At 35.6% G+C, this 21,491-nt stretch overlaps 1 protein-coding gene across 6 annotated transcripts in view; it reads right to left on the reverse strand.

Annotated features, from left to right (window-relative positions):
- The window catches only part of HACE1 (HECT domain and ankyrin repeat containing E3 ubiquitin protein ligase 1), a 106,596-nt gene that overhangs the window by 75,974 nt on the left and 9,131 nt on the right, over positions 1-21,491 (reverse strand). For 4 of the 6 annotated variants that reach the window (XM_025444456.3, XM_025444457.3, XM_025444458.3 and 1 more), the window contains 3 exons: positions 21,083-21,187; positions 14,461-14,536; positions 5,285-5,416 (listed from right to left, as the gene is read on the reverse strand). In XM_025444456.3, coding sequence (XP_025300241.1) covers positions 5,285-5,416; positions 14,461-14,536; positions 21,083-21,187 — 313 coding nt within the window. Of the gene's footprint in view, positions 1-5,284; positions 5,417-14,460; positions 14,537-21,082; positions 21,188-21,491 lie in introns of those variants that run through there. The other 2 variants (XM_025444459.3, XM_025444460.3) reach the window with 2 other exon arrangements.

A 21,491-nucleotide genomic window follows, 5' to 3' on the forward strand; every position in this document is an offset into this window, starting at 1 on the left:
GTAAGAAACTACTAGGAAGTAACCTTGAAAGAAAAGCATTCAAAGGGGATTTTCAAATTGCTTCAAGAAATCCTTAAGAAACAACACATTCTCAACAAACTTCATGACTTTTCAAGTGGTAAAACAATATTCTGAGTGGAAAACTAAATGTGCCAAGCTAATGTTTGAGTCAATCTCAAAAGTCATTAAATTGAAGGCAGTGACTAACCAAGACCACCTGTGCCCAAAACACTGAAAATTACAAAGCAAGAAATCCAAGGCAGCTCAACTTTATCAATATCAACTATAAAAACAACACTGACCAAAGTAAAAAGGAATAGATATCCAATATTAAAATTACAAGTAAAAATACAAATTGTGGTATTATTACTTGCTACAAGACAAAACAAAAAAGCCTATTTATCTTTTATTAAAAATAATTCTGATGACAGGACTTCACAGCAGTGCACAAATTACTTATGCACTAAGGAAAATGGCCAACTCACTAATCAATGACTGTTTTATATGTTTCTCTAAGCTTACCAAAGCTTTGAAGTCTTATGTTACATCTAATAAAAATCATTATTACCCACTTGTGTTTGAAAATCACAGTAACAAACTTTCTATTATTTATTTGCTCACATTTTCCAGATGTTATTAAAGGAGAATTCTAACATTAGAATAAATAAAATTATTCTGAATCTAAAAATACAATCCAAAATGTTAGTCTATCTACCTTTGAGCCTCAAGGCTGAATCCAACGAATGATTTTGCAAAAGCATTCAATTAAGTTTGGATGGCTGTCCTGTAATTCTCCAGATGAAAAGCTTGAAAGCTGGCTAAAAGATATCAAGAGAGCTGACTGAACGTAGGTAAGCACTGTTCCTTACCAAGCCTACAATTTCAGTAAAACATGCAGTCAGTTCCACCAAAGACAGTTTATAATACCAGCATCAAGTAATGCTTTTAAGATTCAGGAGCTTAAATCTACTCTAAGCAGGGTCCAACGATCATTTTATATTATCTATGAAGTTTCATATTTAGCTCTATAAATTTAGCAACATAAAGTTTATTCTGATAAAAATAAAATCTCTTCTTTAATGAAGTGAAATTAGTCCATAAACTAATCCCTCTGTGTATTCCAATTTATTCTAATAAATTGTGACTAAACCATTTGACAATTTGCTAGGGTTTCTAAACCCAAGTTATTCCAGGAAAACAGTGATCAATCATTTGTGGCAATTTTACACATTACTAAATCTTAAAGAACTAATAGCAAAGAAAAAAGTCATCAAAAAGTAAGTTCAGCCTATGGTCAGAAAAACTGAAGTCGTTATATCTATGTAGGTTTTACTATACTTTCTAAAAATGAGATTAAGATTCAAACAAGATACTGGTTCTAGGTCACTATATAAGACTGAAGGAATTAAGGGTCCAGAGAGTGCTTTCTGTACTTTCCTTGCAAAATCACATCATACACATTAATAATGGTAGTAGAGAAAGAAAGAAAGAGTACCAATACTATTACTGTTCTTTATTTCTAAAGATTTTATTTATTCATTGTTATTGCTCTTAAGTATCTTCCAAGGTGTTCACAACACTTAACATAAATTACATAAACAGTAAACAGAATATACCTTAGGAGGTAGGTAAGGGCAGGGGAAGAAAAATTTGCAAAAGACTATATAGCAGGCTAGCTGAATAACCAAATTCTGAAGTGATTTTTAAAATCAATATCCCAAGACAAACCGTAATTTTGCTATTGTACAGCAAATAACAGCTGACCTTGGGAAAGTTATTAAAAAATTAAAATACTAAGGGGCTGGGGCACCTGGGTGGCTCCATGGTTGAGCATCTGCCTTTGGCTCAGGTTGTGATCCTGGGGTCCAGGATCAAGTACCACATTGGGCTCCCTGCATGGAGCCTGCTTCTCCCTCTGCCTGCGTCTGCCTCTCTCTCTCTCTGTATCTCTCATGAATAAATAAATAAAATCTTTTAAAAAAAAATACATCTTGAAACCTGTGAGCACTGCTGTATGCCTACATGGAACTAAGTTTTGAGGTCCTTTTTTTTTTTTTTTTTTTTTAAAGATTTTATTTATTTATTCATGATAGTCACAGAGAGAGAGAGAGAGAGAGAGGCAGAGACACAGGCAGAGGGAGAAGCAGGCTCCATGCACCGGGAGCCCGACGTGGGATTCGATCCCGGGCCTTCAGGATCGCGCCCTGGGCCAAAGGCAGGCGCCAAAACGCTGCGCCACCCAGGGATCCCTAAAGCTTTACTTTTTTTTCTTTAATTTATGATAGTCACACAGAGAGAGAGAGAGGCAGAGACACAGGCAGAGGGAGAAGCAGGCTCCATGCTGGGAGCCTGACGTGGGATTCGATCCTGGGTCTCCAGGATCGCGCCCTGGTCCAAAGGCAGGCACTAAACCGCTGCGCCACCCAGGGATCCCTAAGTTTTGAGGTCCTTTTAATGAATTTATACATGAATTGGCTACTTAGAGACCATGAAAAAGCCATATTTACTTGCTGCTAAAATAAGTCACCAGGATACCTGACAAAGCATTTTAGATTCAGTGTTCAATCTACAGAGAGCTATACAAAGAGCTAAAAAAACAAAAAAACAAAAAAAAAAAAACAAAAAAAAAAAACAAATCAATAATCCCTACCCTGTAAAAATGTATTCTATCATATGCTCAACCGCTGAGATCTTACCATGTCCCAGAAAGAGACAAGTAATTATAAGACACTGGTAATATTAGCTCAACTACCAACAAAGATAGACTAACTTTTCAATATTTCTTTTTGCCTTAATGAAGGAAGAATTAAAGATGCATATAATAATTCACAAAACAGCCAGTGCTAAACATACTCTTTATCTGTTCATGATCCTCACAGATAACTATAACTGACCAACTAAAAGACAATGAAATCTCACTCACTAATACAATCAACCGCAAGTCAACATGGCTTTTTGTACCCTTCCTCCAATGCTATATCTGCAAAATCTCACTCTGTGAAACTCATCATTGCAGTGAAGTCAAGCCCCCTTATAAATCTTCAGAAAATACAATTCTTCAAAGGCATCTGACTATAAGGAATCCTCCCTTACTTCACCACACCTGCTTTAGGTTGTAAACCATATGGAGTATATTATACTTATACTAACTATTCTTCAATAACTTCAGAGGATAATTCTAAATTTTTAATGCAGCCTGTAATGCACATGTTTTGAAATAAGGTTTTCTCAGCAACTCTTGTTTCTTCACTGGCTCAAGGCAGCTAAAATGAGCTTTTATAGAACACTTCTAATCTAAATCCTAGTTTTTTGTAGAAAATTCTTGGGCAACAGGTAGCATTTATAATCTTAGTAAATGACACTCCACTCCTGTTATGGCACAGTGTTTATATTAAAGTGGGTGTTTTTCTGTCCTATAACAACTACCAGCAGGACTCATTCTCTAATATGCAACAGTTGTTTAAAAACCTGGGCCACTGGGCAGCCTTGGGTGGCTCAGCGGTTCAGCACCGCCTTCAGCCAGGGGCGTGATCCTGGACACCCGGGATCGAGTCCCATGTCGGGTTCCCTGCATGGAGCCAGCTTCTCCCTCTGCCTGTGTCTCTGTCTCTCATAAATAAAAAATAAAATCTTTAAGAAAAAAAAATCTGGGCCATTTTGGGCAGCCTGGATGGCTCAGTGGTTAAGCGTCTGCCTTTGGCTCAGGGCCTGATCCTGGAATCCCGGGATTGAGTCCCACATCGGGCTTCCTGCATGGAGCCTGCTTCTCCCTCTGCCTGTGTCTCTGCCTCTCTCTGTGTGTCTCTCATGAATAAATGAATAAAATCTTAAAAAAAAAAAAAAAAAAAAAACCTGGGTCATTCAAGATTAGGACATTTCAGATAATTTTTCTTCACACAGAATATTTTTAAGTTAATAATGTTGACTCTCAGAAAGTAAAACTAATGAGAAGGAAAATAATTCTTGAAAACACTGGGTTAGTTTTCAGATGATGAAAGACAAAAAATAATAATAAATGAATAACTGGTGTTCAGAAGAAACTCTGGGGGAAAAAAATGCTATATCCCTCCTCTTATCCAATTCATTAAACATAAGACAATGGTACTCCTGGCCTCACTATCTTAAAGTAGTACAATATTCTGTGAATTGTAAGTCTTACATAAAGCATCTAAACATATAGGATCCTACATTCTGAACCCAGATTAGGGAAAAAGTGTTTGCAGAGGTGAAAATCTAGATTCCAGTAGGAATTTTCCCAACACAAAGACTCAGAGAATGTACAAAACAATACATATTAAACACACAAATTTCTATATCTTGCAGTTACTGATATTTTTTTTGCTTTCGGCTGGGTTTTGTTGTTATTGTTATGGTAAACAAGTAAATAAGTAAATTATTATCAATAATGTTAAGTGTGAAAAAAAAAACTCAAAAGTAACCAGGATAGGAAATTATAACAAAGCAGATTTTCAATTTTAAGCTAACAATATTTTTAAAGATTTCATTTATTTATTCATGAGAGACACAGAGAGAGACAGAGGCAGAGACAGAGGCAGAGGGAGAAGCAGGCTCCATGCAGGGAGCCCGACGTGGGGCTCGATCCCGGGTCTCCAGGATCAGGCCCTGGGCCAAGGGCAGCGCTAAACCGCTGAGTCACCCGGGCTGCCCTAAACTAACAATTTTTATATAAAACAGCCGTCTCCTAGTGAAAGAGAAAAGTGTTAGCAATTTTTTAAAGTTGAACGTTTTTACATGAGAGTAACAAGGAAGTACTGACATAAAACAAATGTAAGACTTTAGAAATCTAAGAAAGAAAACCACCACCATTCTAATCTTGCATCATGTTCCAAAACAAGAGAAAAATATGATAATCCAAGTTGAAATATTTAAGCAATGTCAGTGCTCACTTTCTTACTATCCAATCCCAATAACTGAGGCTTACTGGTAAAAAGTAAAATATTAAAAAGTTATGTGATAAGACTGAGAATAAGATCATTATTACATGTGAACAACATTTAAATTTTAGTATATTCAGCTATCAAAATCTATGGAAGAGAAATAAATTTAAAATCCAAATATTTTAAACAGATTTAAAAGCACTGTTTTCTATTCCTTTTATCCACAAAGAATATATAGTAATCATGAACCCATATGATGCAGAAAACATTCTGAGATTTTGCTACAATGCTTCATGCTGCCAATTATGCACAGTGGAAAATTTTTCATGAATTCAAAGTTTGCAAAATAAATACATGCAACTTAAAGTCCTCATGGCTGAATTTACCGTCTTGTGACCATTCTGGCAGGCGACATGCAGTGCTGTCTGCCCCATCGCATCCTCAACGTCGACGTCACTGACGTGCTGCACAAGGTCATGGAGTAGTTCTGTCCGCCCATTCACAGCGAGCCAGTGTATCTGTACAGCCATTTAGTTACTTAACATTTGTGCAAGGAGTGTTTCATAAAGACAGCAGATAAATAATGCTATTATTTCTCAAATGTGAGCATAGTACACATACTAAAGATTAAAATAAAAGCCCATATATTTCCTGTATTTTTCCTTTTTTTTTTTTAATGGGGAAAAATATGCATCAAGATATAGGTTATACCACCGTGTACTTCAAAATCAAGCATTTCATGGATCATTACAGTTAAATATCCTAGACTTAGGACCACCAAATACTCCACTTCCTAGATGATCCTGGACTCTATGCATAGTTTGTCTCTAAAGGAAAGGTACTGGATACATTTCCTTCCCCAGAAACAAACATGAGTAAATAAAAGGTAATTAATACAATAGACATATTCTTTATTTCCTGTATTTTCCAAGTAACTCATGTATCATACATAAGTAATAATATAAAAGGAGAATAAAACATCTTAACTCTACCACTCAAAGATAATCAATGTTAAAACTTTGGACTATGCTATCCATGCATTCTTCAATTGACTTTTTTTCCATTAAAAAATACATCATGAAACTTGTTTTAGGATGGCAGCTTAAACACATGCATCAACTTCTGATTCTTCCCCCAAACACCACTGAAATGACAATGAAGAATATACTTTTTCTTAAAAGAACAGACCCATTACAATAAAGAAAAAAAGAGACTATAATAGCAACAAGTTTTACAAGATAAAAGCTTTTGTCTGAATTGTCAGAACAGAAAGCTGAATCCTAAACTAGTAAGGTGATTCAGAGATTGAATCCTAAACTAGTAAGGTGATTCAGATCTCTGAAATCCCAAAACGCTCAAGAATCAGTGCACCTTGCATCTCTTGAAGTAGAGATGAACTAGTGGATTTAGACCCTTAAATCCCCAACCCTCCTCAACTCTTCCAGGCCAATGACTGCCCCTTCCCAATCTGAGAGACTACAGGAGGCTTGAAAACAATCTTTAGATAAGTGACACCAGGCACAATGAAGCAAGAATATCACATTGAAAAGGGAAATGAGGGGCATCTGGGTAGCTCAGTCGGTCAAGCGTCTGCTTTTAGCTCAGGTCATGATCCCAGGGTCCTGGGATCAAGCCCCACACTGGGCTCCCTGCTCAACAAGGAGCCTGCTTCTCCTTTTCCCTCTGCTTGCTACTTTGCCTGCTTGTGCTCACTCACTCTGTCAAATAAATAAATAAAATATTTTTTAAAAAAATTCAAAAGGGAGATGAAGTGCAAGTTTATATATGATACTGAAATCCCAAACCGTTCTCCTCTACCTAGCATCCAGGATGCTAACACCCTCCTGGCAATTGTCAGGGCTTTCTCTGAGGAATCCAACCAGCTTGAGAATAAATGCCTAAAGAAACCGGTATCAGGAAGGATCCTAAAGGCAATTGCCCAAGCAGATCACCCTACACTGAAGCCCATGATGAATAATCTTATTCATTCAAACAGAGCTTTCAAATAGCTTTTCCTAATTACCAAACATTTGACAAATGCATCTAGTCTGAAAGACCAAACAGCAGCAACAACAAAAAGCAAATAGCAGAGAAGAAAAGGAACCATGAATATTCAAGAAAAGAAGTTTCAAAAGAAAAAGCTATATATTGAATACTCTCAGAGAGAAAACATACAGACTGCATCCTTCAAACAAGAACAGGATATTATTTTTTAAAAAGACAATGAAAAACAAACTCCTGGAAATTAATACTGTGATAGAGACATGCAAACTCAAAAGAAGATCTAGAAGAATATTGAGGAAGCCTTCCAGGAAGCACAAAAAAGACAAAGAAATGGAGAAGCAAGAGAAAAGGTGAAAAAATTAAAAGGTTAGCCCAACAGGTCCAATATCCAAATGAATGATTACATAATCAGACTCAAAACTCAAGTAATGCAAGTATCAACACAAGGATCAATACAAAGTATCAACAAATTTTCCTCCCATTAACTTTTTCTCAGTTAACTATTGGAAATGTGCTCCAGCAAAGTGACAGAATAGTTATCTACAAAGACAGACACAGAATCCACATAAAAAAGAACCCAAAACAAGAGAAAGGCAAAAGAAATCTCTAGGATGATGGTGAAGAGACATTCCAAACAACTGTGAAGGAGCCTACAAATCACCCAATCCATCTTAGAGAGGACAGAAGTCTCCATTAAAAGAGTCCTTCAAAATTAATCAAGAAGATGAAAGACAGTGAATCTTTATCATGAGGATATATACAAAGCTCAGAGAGAGCTTAGTAAAGAAGTACTTAGAAAAGTTTTTTTTTAATTTTTAAGCTGCAGTTAACATAGAAACTGGAAAAGACGAAATTATCTCTACTTGAAGATGACATGACTGTCTACATAGAAAACCCTAAGCAATCTACAAAAAAAATTCCTAGAACTAATAAAAAGTAAGCCCAGGAAGGTCATAAGAATACATGACCAATGCTCAAAGAAAGGAATCCCATTTCTACATATTATCAGTGAACATGCAGAAATTGAAATTAAAAACAGTGTGATTTAGTATTGCTCCAAAGAAAATGAAACTTAGCTATACATATAAAACATGCACAAGATCTCTATGGTGAACAGTATAAGATGTAAAATTTCATTTATAAAAAGAAATCAAAGACCTAAGTGGGGAGACATACCGTATTTACAGTAGTGAAGTCTATTCTCCTTAAACTGATCTTATAGGTTTAATACAATTTCAGTAAATATCCAGCAAGGTTTTTTTGTCATAGTCAAGTTTATTCCATAAATTATTCTATCTATAAATTTCTGACAAAGAAACCAGAATAGCTAGCACAATCCTGACATAGAAAAATAAAGTGGGAGGAATTACTCAACCACATACTAAGGCTTACTATTTAGTATATCTACACTAATCAAGACAGTGTGGTATAGGCAAAAGCCAGTGAAACAGAAATAAGAACCCATAAAAAGGTCCATATAAATATTCCCAATAGATTTTTGAGAAAGATGTGAAACCAATTTCATACAGAAAGGATAGTCTTTTTTTTTTTTTTTTTTTAAGGGTAGTCTTTTTAACAAACAGTGCTCAAGTAGTTGGACTTGATGAGAAAAAAAAAATGAACCTCAAGCATCACATCTTACACAAATATTAGCTCACACAAATATTAGCTCAAAATAGATCATAGATTTAGATGTGAAATGTAAGATTATAAAAATTTTGAGAAAATATTTGAAAAAAATTTTTAAGATCTAGAGTTAGGCAGAGTTCTTAAATCTGATACCAAAAGCATAATCCACAAAAGAAAAACTCGTATATTGGCCTTCATCAAAATTGAAACTTTTATACAGAAGATCCTGTTAAGAATTAAAAAGGCAAGCTAGAGAAAGTATTTGCACATCACATACCTTACAAAGGACTTCTATCTTCAGTATATAAAGAATCCCCACAGTCAAAGGTTAAAAGTAATCCAATTAAAAAATGGGCAAATGACATGAACCAACATTTCACATAGAAAGATACACAGATAGCAAAATTACTCAAAGAACACAAAAATACTAATTCAAAGAGATATGTGCATCTCAATGTTTATAGCAGCATTATCACAACAGCCAAACTATGGAAACAGCCCAAAACCTATACTAATGTTTACATTTATAGCAGCTTTATTCAAGATAGCCCCAAACAGGAAATGACCCAAAGGTCCTTCAACAGGTAAACAGTTTAACAGTCACATCTACACCAAGGAATATCAGTCAGCAATATAAAGGAACAAACTACTGATACACGCAACAACCTAGGTCAATTTCCACGGAATATGAGGAACATACAAAAGCTAATCCTATTGTATTGTTCCATACAATATCATTCTATTTATAGGACATTCTTAAAAAAGACATAATTTTAGAAATGGAGAATAGATTAGTTGGCTGCCAATGGTTAGGCATGGAGTGAAGAGGAGGAAAGGTGTGGTTACAAAAGAGCAGCAACACAAAAACATCTTTGCAGAGTTGGAAATGTTCAGAATATTGACTGTGGTAGTGGAGACATGGACCTACACAGGTAATAGTACTGTACAGAACTTACCATACAAACACGCACACAAATAAAACCAGGTACAATTCTGTATGTTGGCAAATTGAGCACCAATAAAAAATAAATTTATTTAAAAAATGAAAAAAAAAAAAAAAAAAAACAGGTACAAATGAACAAGCAGAGGTGCCTGGGTGGCTCAGTCTATTAAGCGTCCGCCTCTGGCTCAGGTCATGATCTCAGGGTCCTGGGATCGAGGCCAGCGTCAGGCTTCCTGCTCAGTAGGGAGTCTGTCTCTCCCTCTCCATCTGTCTCTCCCTAGCTTGTGCTCTCTCTCACTCCCTCTTCTCTCCAATAAATAAAATCTTTAAAAATAAATAAATAGAAATAAACAAATAAAACTGGGGAAATTGGAACAAGACAAATTATATAATATAAATATCCTAGTCACGATATTATACTATTATTCTGTATAATGTTACCATTGAGGGAAATTGGGCAATATATACAGGGCATTCCTCTGTATTCTTATAGGTATAAATGAATGTACAATAATCTCAACTTTTTTTAGAATGCAATTATTAACTACATGAAAAATGCTATGTAAAGAAAAATAACTATAGCAAACTATTTGGCCTATGAATAGTATGTATATAAACAAAAAATTAAAATACTGAAGCATGATCTAATTAAAATTACAATTATATTAGAAAGGTGTGAGGGAAATGTGATTGTACATGATGGGATAGGGGGAAATGGAGCTGAAAAAGAGAGCAAATAACCTTATCTTCCATAAAGTCAACTGGTGATGCCTAAAACTGAAAAATCAAAAAATAATAGTAGCATGTTATTTAGATGTGAAGAAATAAATTTTTACATCCATTAAAATAGTTGAGAAGAGCTAATACAGAGTTAGAAGTTTATAGAGCCTGGGGAGCAGTATTTCCTTTTCTGGGGGGAGTGTCACAATATAGATGTATATTTATTTGAGGTATAACGTCATACAATTCACATCCCATACAATCCATCTATTTAAAGTACACACCTTAGTGGGTTTTGGTATATTCATAGTTGTCAATCATCTCCACAATCAATTATAGGACATTTTCATTTCCCCAGAAAGAAACCCAGTACCATTAGCAGCCACTGCCTATTTCCTCCCTTGTCCTGAGATAGGTAAGATACATGTCTCACCCTGATTTTGCAACTGGGTAAAATAAATTAACATCGCCTTTAGTATGTTTAACTGATTTTTTTTTTTTTTTTGCTTTGTTCTTGTAAACCTTTGTTAGAGGCAATGAATTCTCTGACAGTAGTGGGTGGATGATAGAGGTAGCATAATCAAATATCCCATCACTCCTATTGCTTCACTTTTTTTATAATTTTGCTGGGTTCAGAACAAACCAACTTAAGTCTAATTACCTCGCCCCTAACAGCAATATGTACAAGGCAAGGCAAAGTCTACAAAATCCTGCCATGATTTTATGGTTTATGGTGCTGAATGACAGAGCCTTTACAGACACCAATCCTTTGGCTTGTTCTTTTGTTTGCCACTATCCCAGGCCATCCTTGACAATGTGCCTTAATAATATTCAGGATGGATGAGCATAAAATATACTTTATTTAAAAAGTACTAGGACAGTGATTCTGAAGGTGAAGGTGGAAAGGGCAGGCTCTCTACTGCAGGATGTTCTTGAGCATATCATCTGAGGAAAAAGCACATATAGAAGCTAAAGATCTGGAAACTGATCCCCATAACTATTCATGCCAAAGATCTTTGGGAAGTCTCCATGAATCCCAAGGGTACCTGAACACCAGTTAAGCTCACCACTCTAATGTAATACACTCTCTTTCATCTCCAAGCCTTCACGAAATCTATTCTGTAGAGCCAAAATTCTCTTCCTCACCTCCTCTCCCAAGCCTACTACCACCACTTTCACCAGTCTAACTTCTGTTTGTCTTTCTGGCCTCAACTCATGTGATATGTCCCTGGGATACCACTTCCAATGCCCTAGGTGAGGATGGGAGCCCTGCAAGGACTTCCATAGCATCTCCTTCTCCTATCTTGATATTCATTACAGTATTACCACTGCCTGGTAATTTTTCAGTCTTCTTCTAAAGAAAAATAAGATAAAAACATGGAGGGAGGCATATCATAAAAGACTCTTAATTATAAAGAACAAACAAGAGGGTTACCTGGGAGGATTGTCTAAATGGATGACGGGCTTTAAGGAGGGAACTTTTTTTGTAGGGGGTGCAGCAGGCAAAGGAGAGGAAGAAGCAGGCTCCCTGCTCAGGGATCCCATGGGATCATGACCTGAGCTGAAGGCAGATGCTCAACCAACTGAGCCACCCAAGCGCCCCTGAGGAGGGCACTTGTGATGAGCACTGGATGTTGTATGTAAGCAATGAATCACTAAGTTCTACCCCTGAAACCAATACCACACTATATGTTAACTTGAACTTAAATAAAAACTTGGAAGGAACAAAACAAACAAACTTTTGGGATCCCTGGGTGGCGCAGTGGTTTGGCGCCTGCCTTTGGCCCAGGGCGCGATCCTGGAGACCTGGGATTGAATCCCACGTCGGGCTCCCAGGGCATGGAGCCTGCTTCTCCCTCTGCCTATGTTTCTGCCTCTCTCTCTCTGTGTGTGTGTGACTATCATAAATAAATAAAAATCAAAACAAACAAACTTTCCTGTCTTCCTTAGAATTTTGGGGACAAGGACCAATCAGTCATATTCACGGCTCTATCCCACAACAACAAAGTGCCTAACACATAGTAGGTATTCAAGAAATTCCTGTTGAAATAACAAATGAAGGAAGAAATATGAGGAGTCCTTTGTGAGGGTAAGCAGCCTAGAATGCATGCAGTCAACAGTTCTCTCCTTTTGTAAGAAAAATCCTGGGGCTCCCGGCTCCTCACTCAAGGTTTCTTCCAACTCAGGAGCCATTGGCTTTACTGTCCCACGTGTTTGGTGGCAATTATTCAGTTCTTCAGCAACACATTTTCACCATCCCACCTTCCTTCAGCTGATGGGGTCAATGGGCTCAGCTGCTGAATTAATCTCATCATGGTGGTCTGGGACCAGGTGGAATCATGCTTTGTGAACACAACAGTTTTCAAGAGCAGGAGACACACTATACCAGTCAGGGCCATAGGAGAAAACAGCAAGGTTGGTCCCAGGCAGAAAGAGTATAGAGACTATTTTTCTCTAACAAGCGTTGTAGAATATCTTGACTCTTTAAATATGTGCAAGAATATTTATGGTAAGAATTTGATTTTTAAAACTTTTCTACTCTACTTCCCTTAAAATTCAGGAGTGAAAGAGAAATTAGCAGATAAAAATGTATGTAATTAAACAAATTATGTTAATATTGAACATCTTATCTTGCCTATACTAAAGAGTGTCCTAAGGACAGGTCTATGTAAGTTCTATAGTTTTATAATCCTCAGCAGTAGCTAAGCATCTTGTAGATATCAAGACTATAGTTTTTCTTTTTAGAGTCAGTGGCATTATCTTGTTAATTACATAACAAAATCTAGACTATCACAGGAATTGTGGATTCCAAATAATTATCATGACTGAGCTTATTCTTTATCTTTAGAAAGTCACTCACCGAATAAAGCAAATCTTAGGGAAGCTGTTTTTTAATGCTCTACCACCCTCTACCTTCAAAATGTTTTTAACAGAAAATCCTGAAAACTGACATGGTATGTAAATAATACTCTTCTTTATCTACAAATTAAATGATTCAGAATCTATAAATACTACCAAAAAAGGTAAAAAAAAAAAAAAAATTTTTTTTTCAAATCAAGAAACCGACTCAACTACAGAGAACACACTGATGGTTACCAAAGGGAAGGAAGCTGGGGGTGATGGGTGAAATAGATGAAGGGGATTAAGAGTACACTTATCATGATGAGCAATAATAATGTATAGAATTGCTGAATTACTATGGAGTACACTTGAAACTAAGAAACACTGTATGCTAACTATACTGGAGTTAAAATTAAAAACTTAAAAAATTTTTTCAGCTTTATTGAGTTATAACTGACAAAATTGTAGAATATTTGAAGTATACAACATACTGATAGACACTGGAAAAGGATTCTCATCATCCACTCAATACATACATCACCTCACAAACAGGAAGGTAGAACTTAATATATAAAATTTGACATTCATTACAACTTCAAAACAATTTCTCAATAATCACAATTTATCTCTACTTCTAAAATGAATAATGCTCCATTAAATAATGACAATAATTAAAATTTTTAGATTTCATGTACAGAACTGATGATCACTACATTGTACATCAGAAACTGAAATAACACTGTATATTAACTATACTAGAATTAAAATAAAAATAAACCAAACCAAACAAAAAATAATAAACAAATTTTTTTAAATATGTGGATTTTAACAATCTTTTCAGAAAGGTCTCACACCACCTCCAAATAACATCTATATGGATCAAAAATATATTAACTTATTTTTGAACAAAAAGTGACACAGCAAAATGGGTAAAAATACTAGGTTAGGTAAGATACAAGTCTGAAGGATACAGACCAAAATATTAACAGTGATTATCTCTGAGTGCAGAGGATACAGTGAGTGATCATTCCATTCATTACTTTTTTTCCTTTCTGCCTAGCCATCCAATTTCCCTAAAATGTACCTATTAAAATAATTTTAAAGAATGTAATAAAAAATAGCTCTCCTTTAATGAACTCATAACACAGCAGAAATGCTCCTTAAAAATCCCCTGAAAGTCAGTGACAAAAGCTAGAGGAATAAGTCCTCAAAATAAATGAAAGGTCACAAACAAAAAAGAGAAAGGAAAAACACAGTGAAACCATAACTTCTCTTAATAAATACAGCAGAGAACTATGCCTCAAATCTTTCTGCACAAAGAAGTATCTAGCAGAAACACTTGTACTGCCCTTTGCATTACTTCACCTTCAATATTATTTTCTAAGAAGTATTTTAAAACTCTCAGATAAAAGTCTTAGCACTTACTGCTGTAAGGCCTTCATTATTACAAATGTTGACATCAGCACTGTATTCTAATAATTTACTCATGCATTTCTTCTGCCTGAAAAGAAAAGAGACACAGATAACCGGTATGAGAAAAATAAGCAAATGACAATTATTTTACTGAAATACTGACTACAATCAACATTAGTTGCTGGCAAGTATCCATCTGTAGGTTTTTAAACAAATGCTATAACATTTGAAATAAGATGAAAAATCATTTCTATAATTCAAAATGACAGGATAAAGAAAATGTACAATGAGAGGTTTTCATGTCATTAGGACAAATTCATCATTCAAAATGCCAAGAAATTTCTAGTGTTGACTAAATACTTGGAATAGTAATATTCCTTAGAAATATAAGACATGGGGGCAGCCTGGGTGGCTCAGCAGTTTAGCGCCGCCTTCAGCCCAGAGCAAGATCCTGGAGACCCGGGATCGGTCCCACATCGGGCTCCCTGCATGGAGCCTGCTTCTCCCTCTGCCTGTGTCTCTGCCTCTCTCTCTCTCTCTCTCTCTGTATCTCATGAATAAATAAAATCTTATAAAAAAAAAAAGAAATATAAGACATGGAACGCCTGGGTGGCTCAGCAGTAGAGCGCCTGCGTTGGGCCCAGGGTGTGATCCTGGAGTCCCGGGATCGAGTCTCACGTCAGGCTCCCTCATGGAGCCTGCTTCTCTCTCTGCCTATGTCTCTCCCTGCCTTTCTCTCTCTCTCTCTCTCTCTCTCTGTCATGAGTAAATAAATAAAATTTTTAAAAAAAGAAATATAAGACAATGTAAGTCAGGTGGAAGGGGAATGGATATAGCAAAATGTCTCAATGCTATAGTATCATACATTCTTGATTGCAAAATACTTAAAAGTTAATACTTAGATGAGTTGTAAAAACATAACTACAGAATTAATGAAGTGCATGTCTATCCATCCTCCTACCCTATTTCATTTCTCTTTTTGATAATTTTTACTGTGGTAAAATACACAGAACATAAAATTTGTCATTTTAACCATTTTCAAGTGTACAGTTCAGTGGTAGTAAGTACATTCATATTACTGTGCAAGCATTATTATCATCCATCCATAAAACTCTTTTCATCTTGCAAGACTGAAACTCTATACCCATTAAAATGACTATTTTCTCCCCTTGGCTTCTGGCAACCACCATTCTACTTTCTGTCTCTACAATTTATCTAAGTACCTCATAAAATTGGAATCTTAGTGTTTATCCTTTTGTGATTGGCTTATTTCACTTAGCATAATGTCCTCAAGGTTCATCCATGTTGTAGCATACATCAGAATTTCCTTCCTTAAGGATGAATAATATTCCATTATATATATATAGATATATATATACACACACACACACATTTTGCTTATCTATTCATATATCAATGGACAACTTCAATTCCTTGTTTTAGCTATTGTGAATAATGCTGCTATGAATAAGGGTGTACAAATATTTCTTCAAGACCCTCCTTTCAATTTTATTGGGTATACACCAAGAAGGGGGATTGTTGGATCATACATGAATTCTATTTTCAATTTTTTGATGACCCATCAAAAATTGTTTTTCAGTGTACCATTTTACACTCCCACCAACAATGTGGAAGGGCTCCATTTTCTCTACATCCTTGCCAACACTTGTCGTTTTCTGCTACTTTTTGATAACCATACTAAAAAAAAAAAAAAAAAAAAAAAAAAAAAAAGGATAACCTTCCTAATGAGAGTGTGTTGGTATCTTGTTGTAGTTCTGATTTGCATTTCCCCAATGATTATTTATATTGAGATTGAGCATCTATTCATGCTCATATTGGCTATTTGTAGATCATCTTTGGAGTAGTCTGTTCAAGTCCTTTGCCCCCTTGTGAATTGCCTATCCATTTCATTGTGCTCACAATGTTTCCTTTTAGGCTGATCCATTCCTACTCACTATTCAATATTCATCTCAATGTCTGCTTCATTAAATAATGAAAAATCATGCTTCAGAAACTGCAAGTGATACACACACTATACATATATATATTTATGATATACATTTTATACACACACACATATATGCTTGACTATACTCAGTACTAAATTAAGGAAGCAAGATATAATCCATGGCATGAAGAAGTTCATGATTTGGCTGAGTAAACAGTTATAAGTATAAAAAATATGTAACAGTGTATATGTAATAACATATTATGTACTATGTATTAATATACAGGTATACTACATATATAGTACTGTATATAACATATACAGGAATAGATAGCATATATTACTATTTACTCAATTAGATCACAAATTTCTTCATGCCATGAATTGTATATTTCTTTAATAAACTCAGTACTGAGCATAGTTAGCTGCTCTCAATAAAACTTTATTGACTATTAATTATTCTATTTTTTAAGTTAACAGCTAAAATTTTTAATAACTGAATAAATCTTTTTATTTATTTAAGAGAATTACTTTTCTAGCTTTGGGTTTTGTATCCGAAATGAAATTAAACATCATTTAAAATCAGCATAATAAGAAAGAAAAAGTTCTGAGTAAACATTTACAAAGCTTATCTAATACACTGTTCTGAAAACTTTAGGATATAAACCTTCAATAATCCTGAGACAACAGACCAGACAGCCCTATTAAAATGAATACATTGTTTAAGATACGTATGTGTGTGCCTATATCCGTATTGCTGGATTTCAAAAACCTCCTTAAAAGCTGTCTTAGGCCACTGGCCCATTGCCAAAATAAACATTCCGTTGGGAATGGGCCAAAGAAATAGTCCTAGAGGGGTACTTGGGGAGGTTGCTGAGGTAAAGCAACAATCTATAATGCTCCTCAACCCAAAAATGAACTGCAAAAGACAGTGGTATGAGAGAAATATATCGTTTTTTATCATTTAACAATCATTATTGCTACTCTTTCAAAATTTTATTTATTTGACAGAGAGAGAAAGAGATAGAGCACAAGTAGGCAGAGTGGCAGGCAGAAGCAAAGGGAGAGGAAGAAAGCAGGCTCCCCACTGAGCAGAGCACCAACACAGCGCTCGAGCCCAACCAAGACTCTGGAATCATGACCTGAGCTGAAGGCAGATACTTAACCGACGGAGCCACCCAGGTGCCCCACATTATTGCTACTTTAGAGAATCTCAGTATGTCAAAACAATCTAAATGGGCAATATTTTGCCAAGATTTAGAGCTAAAATATTAATAAATGGGCTCCACCCTTTATGAGGTCACAACCTAGCCCAAAAAAATATAGAAAAAAATCATGTTTCAAATTTGACCAACATGCAGCCAGCCTAAGAATACACAACAACTGTAAAGTCTTCTCTTCTAACAATCTCATTTAATCATGAGAAACACTAGATCCTCCTGCACAGGAAGCAACTATTTTCCTGCCCAGATACTGCAACAATTATAGGAAGCTTATGGTAACCCAAATGACACAGGAGCAAATCATCCTAGTGCTCTGTGGTAGCTTAATGGGTCTTCTACTGGAAAGGAAGGCAATTCAGTACCAATGCACCCAGCACTAATGGTTAAAGAAAAGAATGCAGGCCAAGAGAATTACACTACTCATCTAACAATAACTGAGGAACAAAACAAAAAACTACCAAAAACTCATGGACAAGCAAAAGGGGCAGAACTCCCCTGTGACTTTTGCTTCCCTCTAGACAAATCTGAATTCATAAAAAAATTATAATAAAAAGCTACTTCTGAAAACATCAGAAGCTATAGGAAGTAATATGTACTCAAAACCACTCAGGAAACATTTATGGAGCAACTCTAAGTTGTACAAAGCACCCAATAATAAAAACTAAAATAGTCAAGTATTGAATATCAGTATTAATCTTTACAGAAACAGAAAGGTATCCAAATTGGATGTTATGTTAGAGTTACAAACTCTTTTTATTCCTTTTCTCCTCATTGACTTACCATGTGATCAAGTGATTTCGGTCATATTTCTTCATCTTTAAATGTAATGATCTCCAACTTAAACGTTCTCACATCCCTCACCCAAAGAAAGATAAATGTGTAAGGTGACAGTGATGGATAGCAAATGAAAGGAATCCTTTCACAATGTATATAGGTCTATCAAATCATAATGATGTACACTTTAAAAATCTTATAATTTTGTTGGTTGTACCTCAACAAAGCTACGAAAAAAAAAAGTTATGGTCTCCTAAATGACTTAAGTCTCTGACCAAAATGGCAGTAGGCATTTTACCCCAGCTGTACACTGATCCCTCCTTTCACTTATAGTTGCTGAGATAGAGTACTAAGGTATTTTTCTATGTGTAATTTTTTGAAAAAGCTTTGTCACTATCCTACCAATACTTGGGATAATGTATCCAGATTGGAGATCAATTCAGAAAGGAATGAATTCGACCAAATCTATGACACTGGGTATAATACCCTACAAACATAACCAGTGTGCTCATTATTATAAAAAAAGTTGCTTAATCAGCATGTTGTTACCCTGTTACCTATCAGAACAGTGGACAACTAGTTCACATGCTAAATCAAGAGCTGGATCAGACCAGACAGGGTCAAAGGAGTATGCTTCGTCTGTCCAACCTAGATATCACTAGGATTCTTATGCTTTTGGCTCCACTTTAATCCTTTTATGCAAAAATTTGGTCTCAGAATGACACAGTGCACAATTTTAGCCCCATAACTATCTCAGGTAGGCATCTATCTCAACTACCTAGAATCCCAAGTCAAACAGGAAACAAAAATATCTTCAAAAGTAATAAAAAAAAAAAAAAAAAAAAAGAGGGACGCCTGGGTGGCTCAGTTGGTTAGGTGTGTGCCTTCAGCTCAGGTCATGTTCTCAGGGTCCTGGGATTGAGCCTCACATCTGGCTTCCTGTACAGCAGGGAGTCTGCTTCTCCCACTCCCTCTGCCATGCTGCCCCCCTCCCCCAGCTCATGTACATACACACACACACGCTCTCTCAAATAAATAAAATCTTAAAAAAGAGTAATCAAAAAAGAGACACATAGGAATTAACTAAATAAATAAAATCTTTAAAAAAAAAGAGTAATTCAAAAAAGAGACACATAGGAATATACCTTTGTTTTTTGGGGGGGGATGGGCAGGTAGAGGCAAAGAAAGAGGGAGAAAGCGAATCTTAAGCACACTCCATGCCCAGCACAGAGCATGACACAGCCCTGGATCTCAACCCTGAAACCATGACCTGAACCAAAATCAAGAGTTGGAAGCTTAACCAACTGAGCCACCCAGGTGCCCCAGGAATATGCTTCTATATGGAAGTTTTATAAGCATTTGAAACATATTTATAAATATAAGTTCTTCAAGCCCTGAGTCAAAAACTTTTTCATTTTAAACAGAATTCCAGCCATTTGGTATGGTTTCTCAGTCCAACAGAATTTTTTTTTTTAATATGTATTTATTTGAGAGAGAGAGAAAGAGCACATGAGTGCAAGAGCAGGGGGAGGTACAGAGGAGGAAAAAGAGAGAATCTCAAGCAGACTCCCCACTGAGCTCAGAGCCCAATGTGGGGCTCAAAACCAGGACTCTGTGATCACAAACTGAGCTGAAATCAAGAGTCAAGATGCTTAACCGACTGAGCCACCCAGGCGCCCCTCAGTTCAACAGAATCTTAAGACATAAAAATAGTGGTAAGTAGAGGCAGACACAGAGATGTGACACCTGAAATTCTCAAAAAAAAAAAAAAGGGGTGGGGGAGAAAGAAAGTCTTAAGAAGTGTAATAGGGTATAAAATAGCATACAATGGGGGTGCCTGGGAGGTTCAGTAGGTTAAACGTCTGATTCTTGGTTTCGGCTCAGGTCAACATCTCAGGCTCCTGAGACAGAGCCCCATGTGATTGGGCCCCATGTTCAACAGGAAATCTGCTTGAGATTCTCTCCCTCTGCCCCTGCCTGCCACTCTCTCAAGCGCTCTTTCTCTCTCAAATGAATAAATCTTAAAAAAAAAAAAAAAACGGCAAACAATAACATGAAGATGTTTATAATGATGACCAGAGAAATCAAGAAAAGGCAAAAATATATTTACATTTTGGAAATACTTTTATAAGGGGGAAAAAAATTTACTAAGAAAATTCAAAAGGAAGGGTAGTAAACACATTATTTATTTAGAAAACCTCATGTCATAATTAAAAGGAAAAATAAGTTTTGGGACTGAAAGGAATAAGCTACTCTTATTTAGAAAGCTTACCATAGTATAGCTCATTCTCAAAGTTATAAATAAGCTGGGTATAATATATTCACTGTCTTTAATTCCATTAATAAAGTTAACTGAAAAGCAATGTGGAAAATAAGACCAGGAATTAGATGAGGAAAAAAATAAGCAGGAAAAAGAACACCAAAACAAAGAGGTGACAATGATACATCTCAGAAAAAAAGTATCATTATGATACAAGTAAAACAAACTTAAACAAGTATATTTTCAAGAGAAGATATTAGTAAACAATTAAATAAACATGATAATTATTTCAAAATTGAATGTAATGACCCACAAATTTCTTCCCAAGGCAAATATTGGTCAAAAAAATCACCAATCAAGAGTGCCTTGAATACTGTCAGTCATAACTGATATCACAACTCAAGCTACTCAAGAAGACAAAATATTTACCCATTTCTAGCTGCCAAATGAAGGGGTGTACATCCTGAAATATCTTGATAGTTAGGATTTGCTCCTTTCTTTAATAGCAGGACCAAGCATTCCACTGATCCACAACTAAAACAATATTAAAAACAGTTTAGATACATTCAACAAACAGCCGTAGTTGAAATACCTTAATTAAAAAAACAAAAAAGCTCTACTAAACATATTATTTTTGAGGTCCATTATTAATCTACAATTTGATTTAACTTCTGTCACAAATAGCATATTCCAAAAAAAAAAAAAAACATAGCATATTCCTCTACTTTCAAGAAAGTACATTCTACTATGAAAGCTATGAAGTATTTGAGATGTTCAAATAAATTATTAATACATAAAGAAACCACATAGTACTCTCAATTCTTTGGCTTTAGAGAAG

Source organism: Canis lupus, chromosome 12 (genome assembly GCF_003254725.2).
Source record: "Canis lupus dingo isolate Sandy chromosome 12, ASM325472v2, whole genome shotgun sequence".
Classification (NCBI taxonomy): domain Eukaryota; kingdom Metazoa; phylum Chordata; class Mammalia; order Carnivora; family Canidae; genus Canis; species Canis lupus.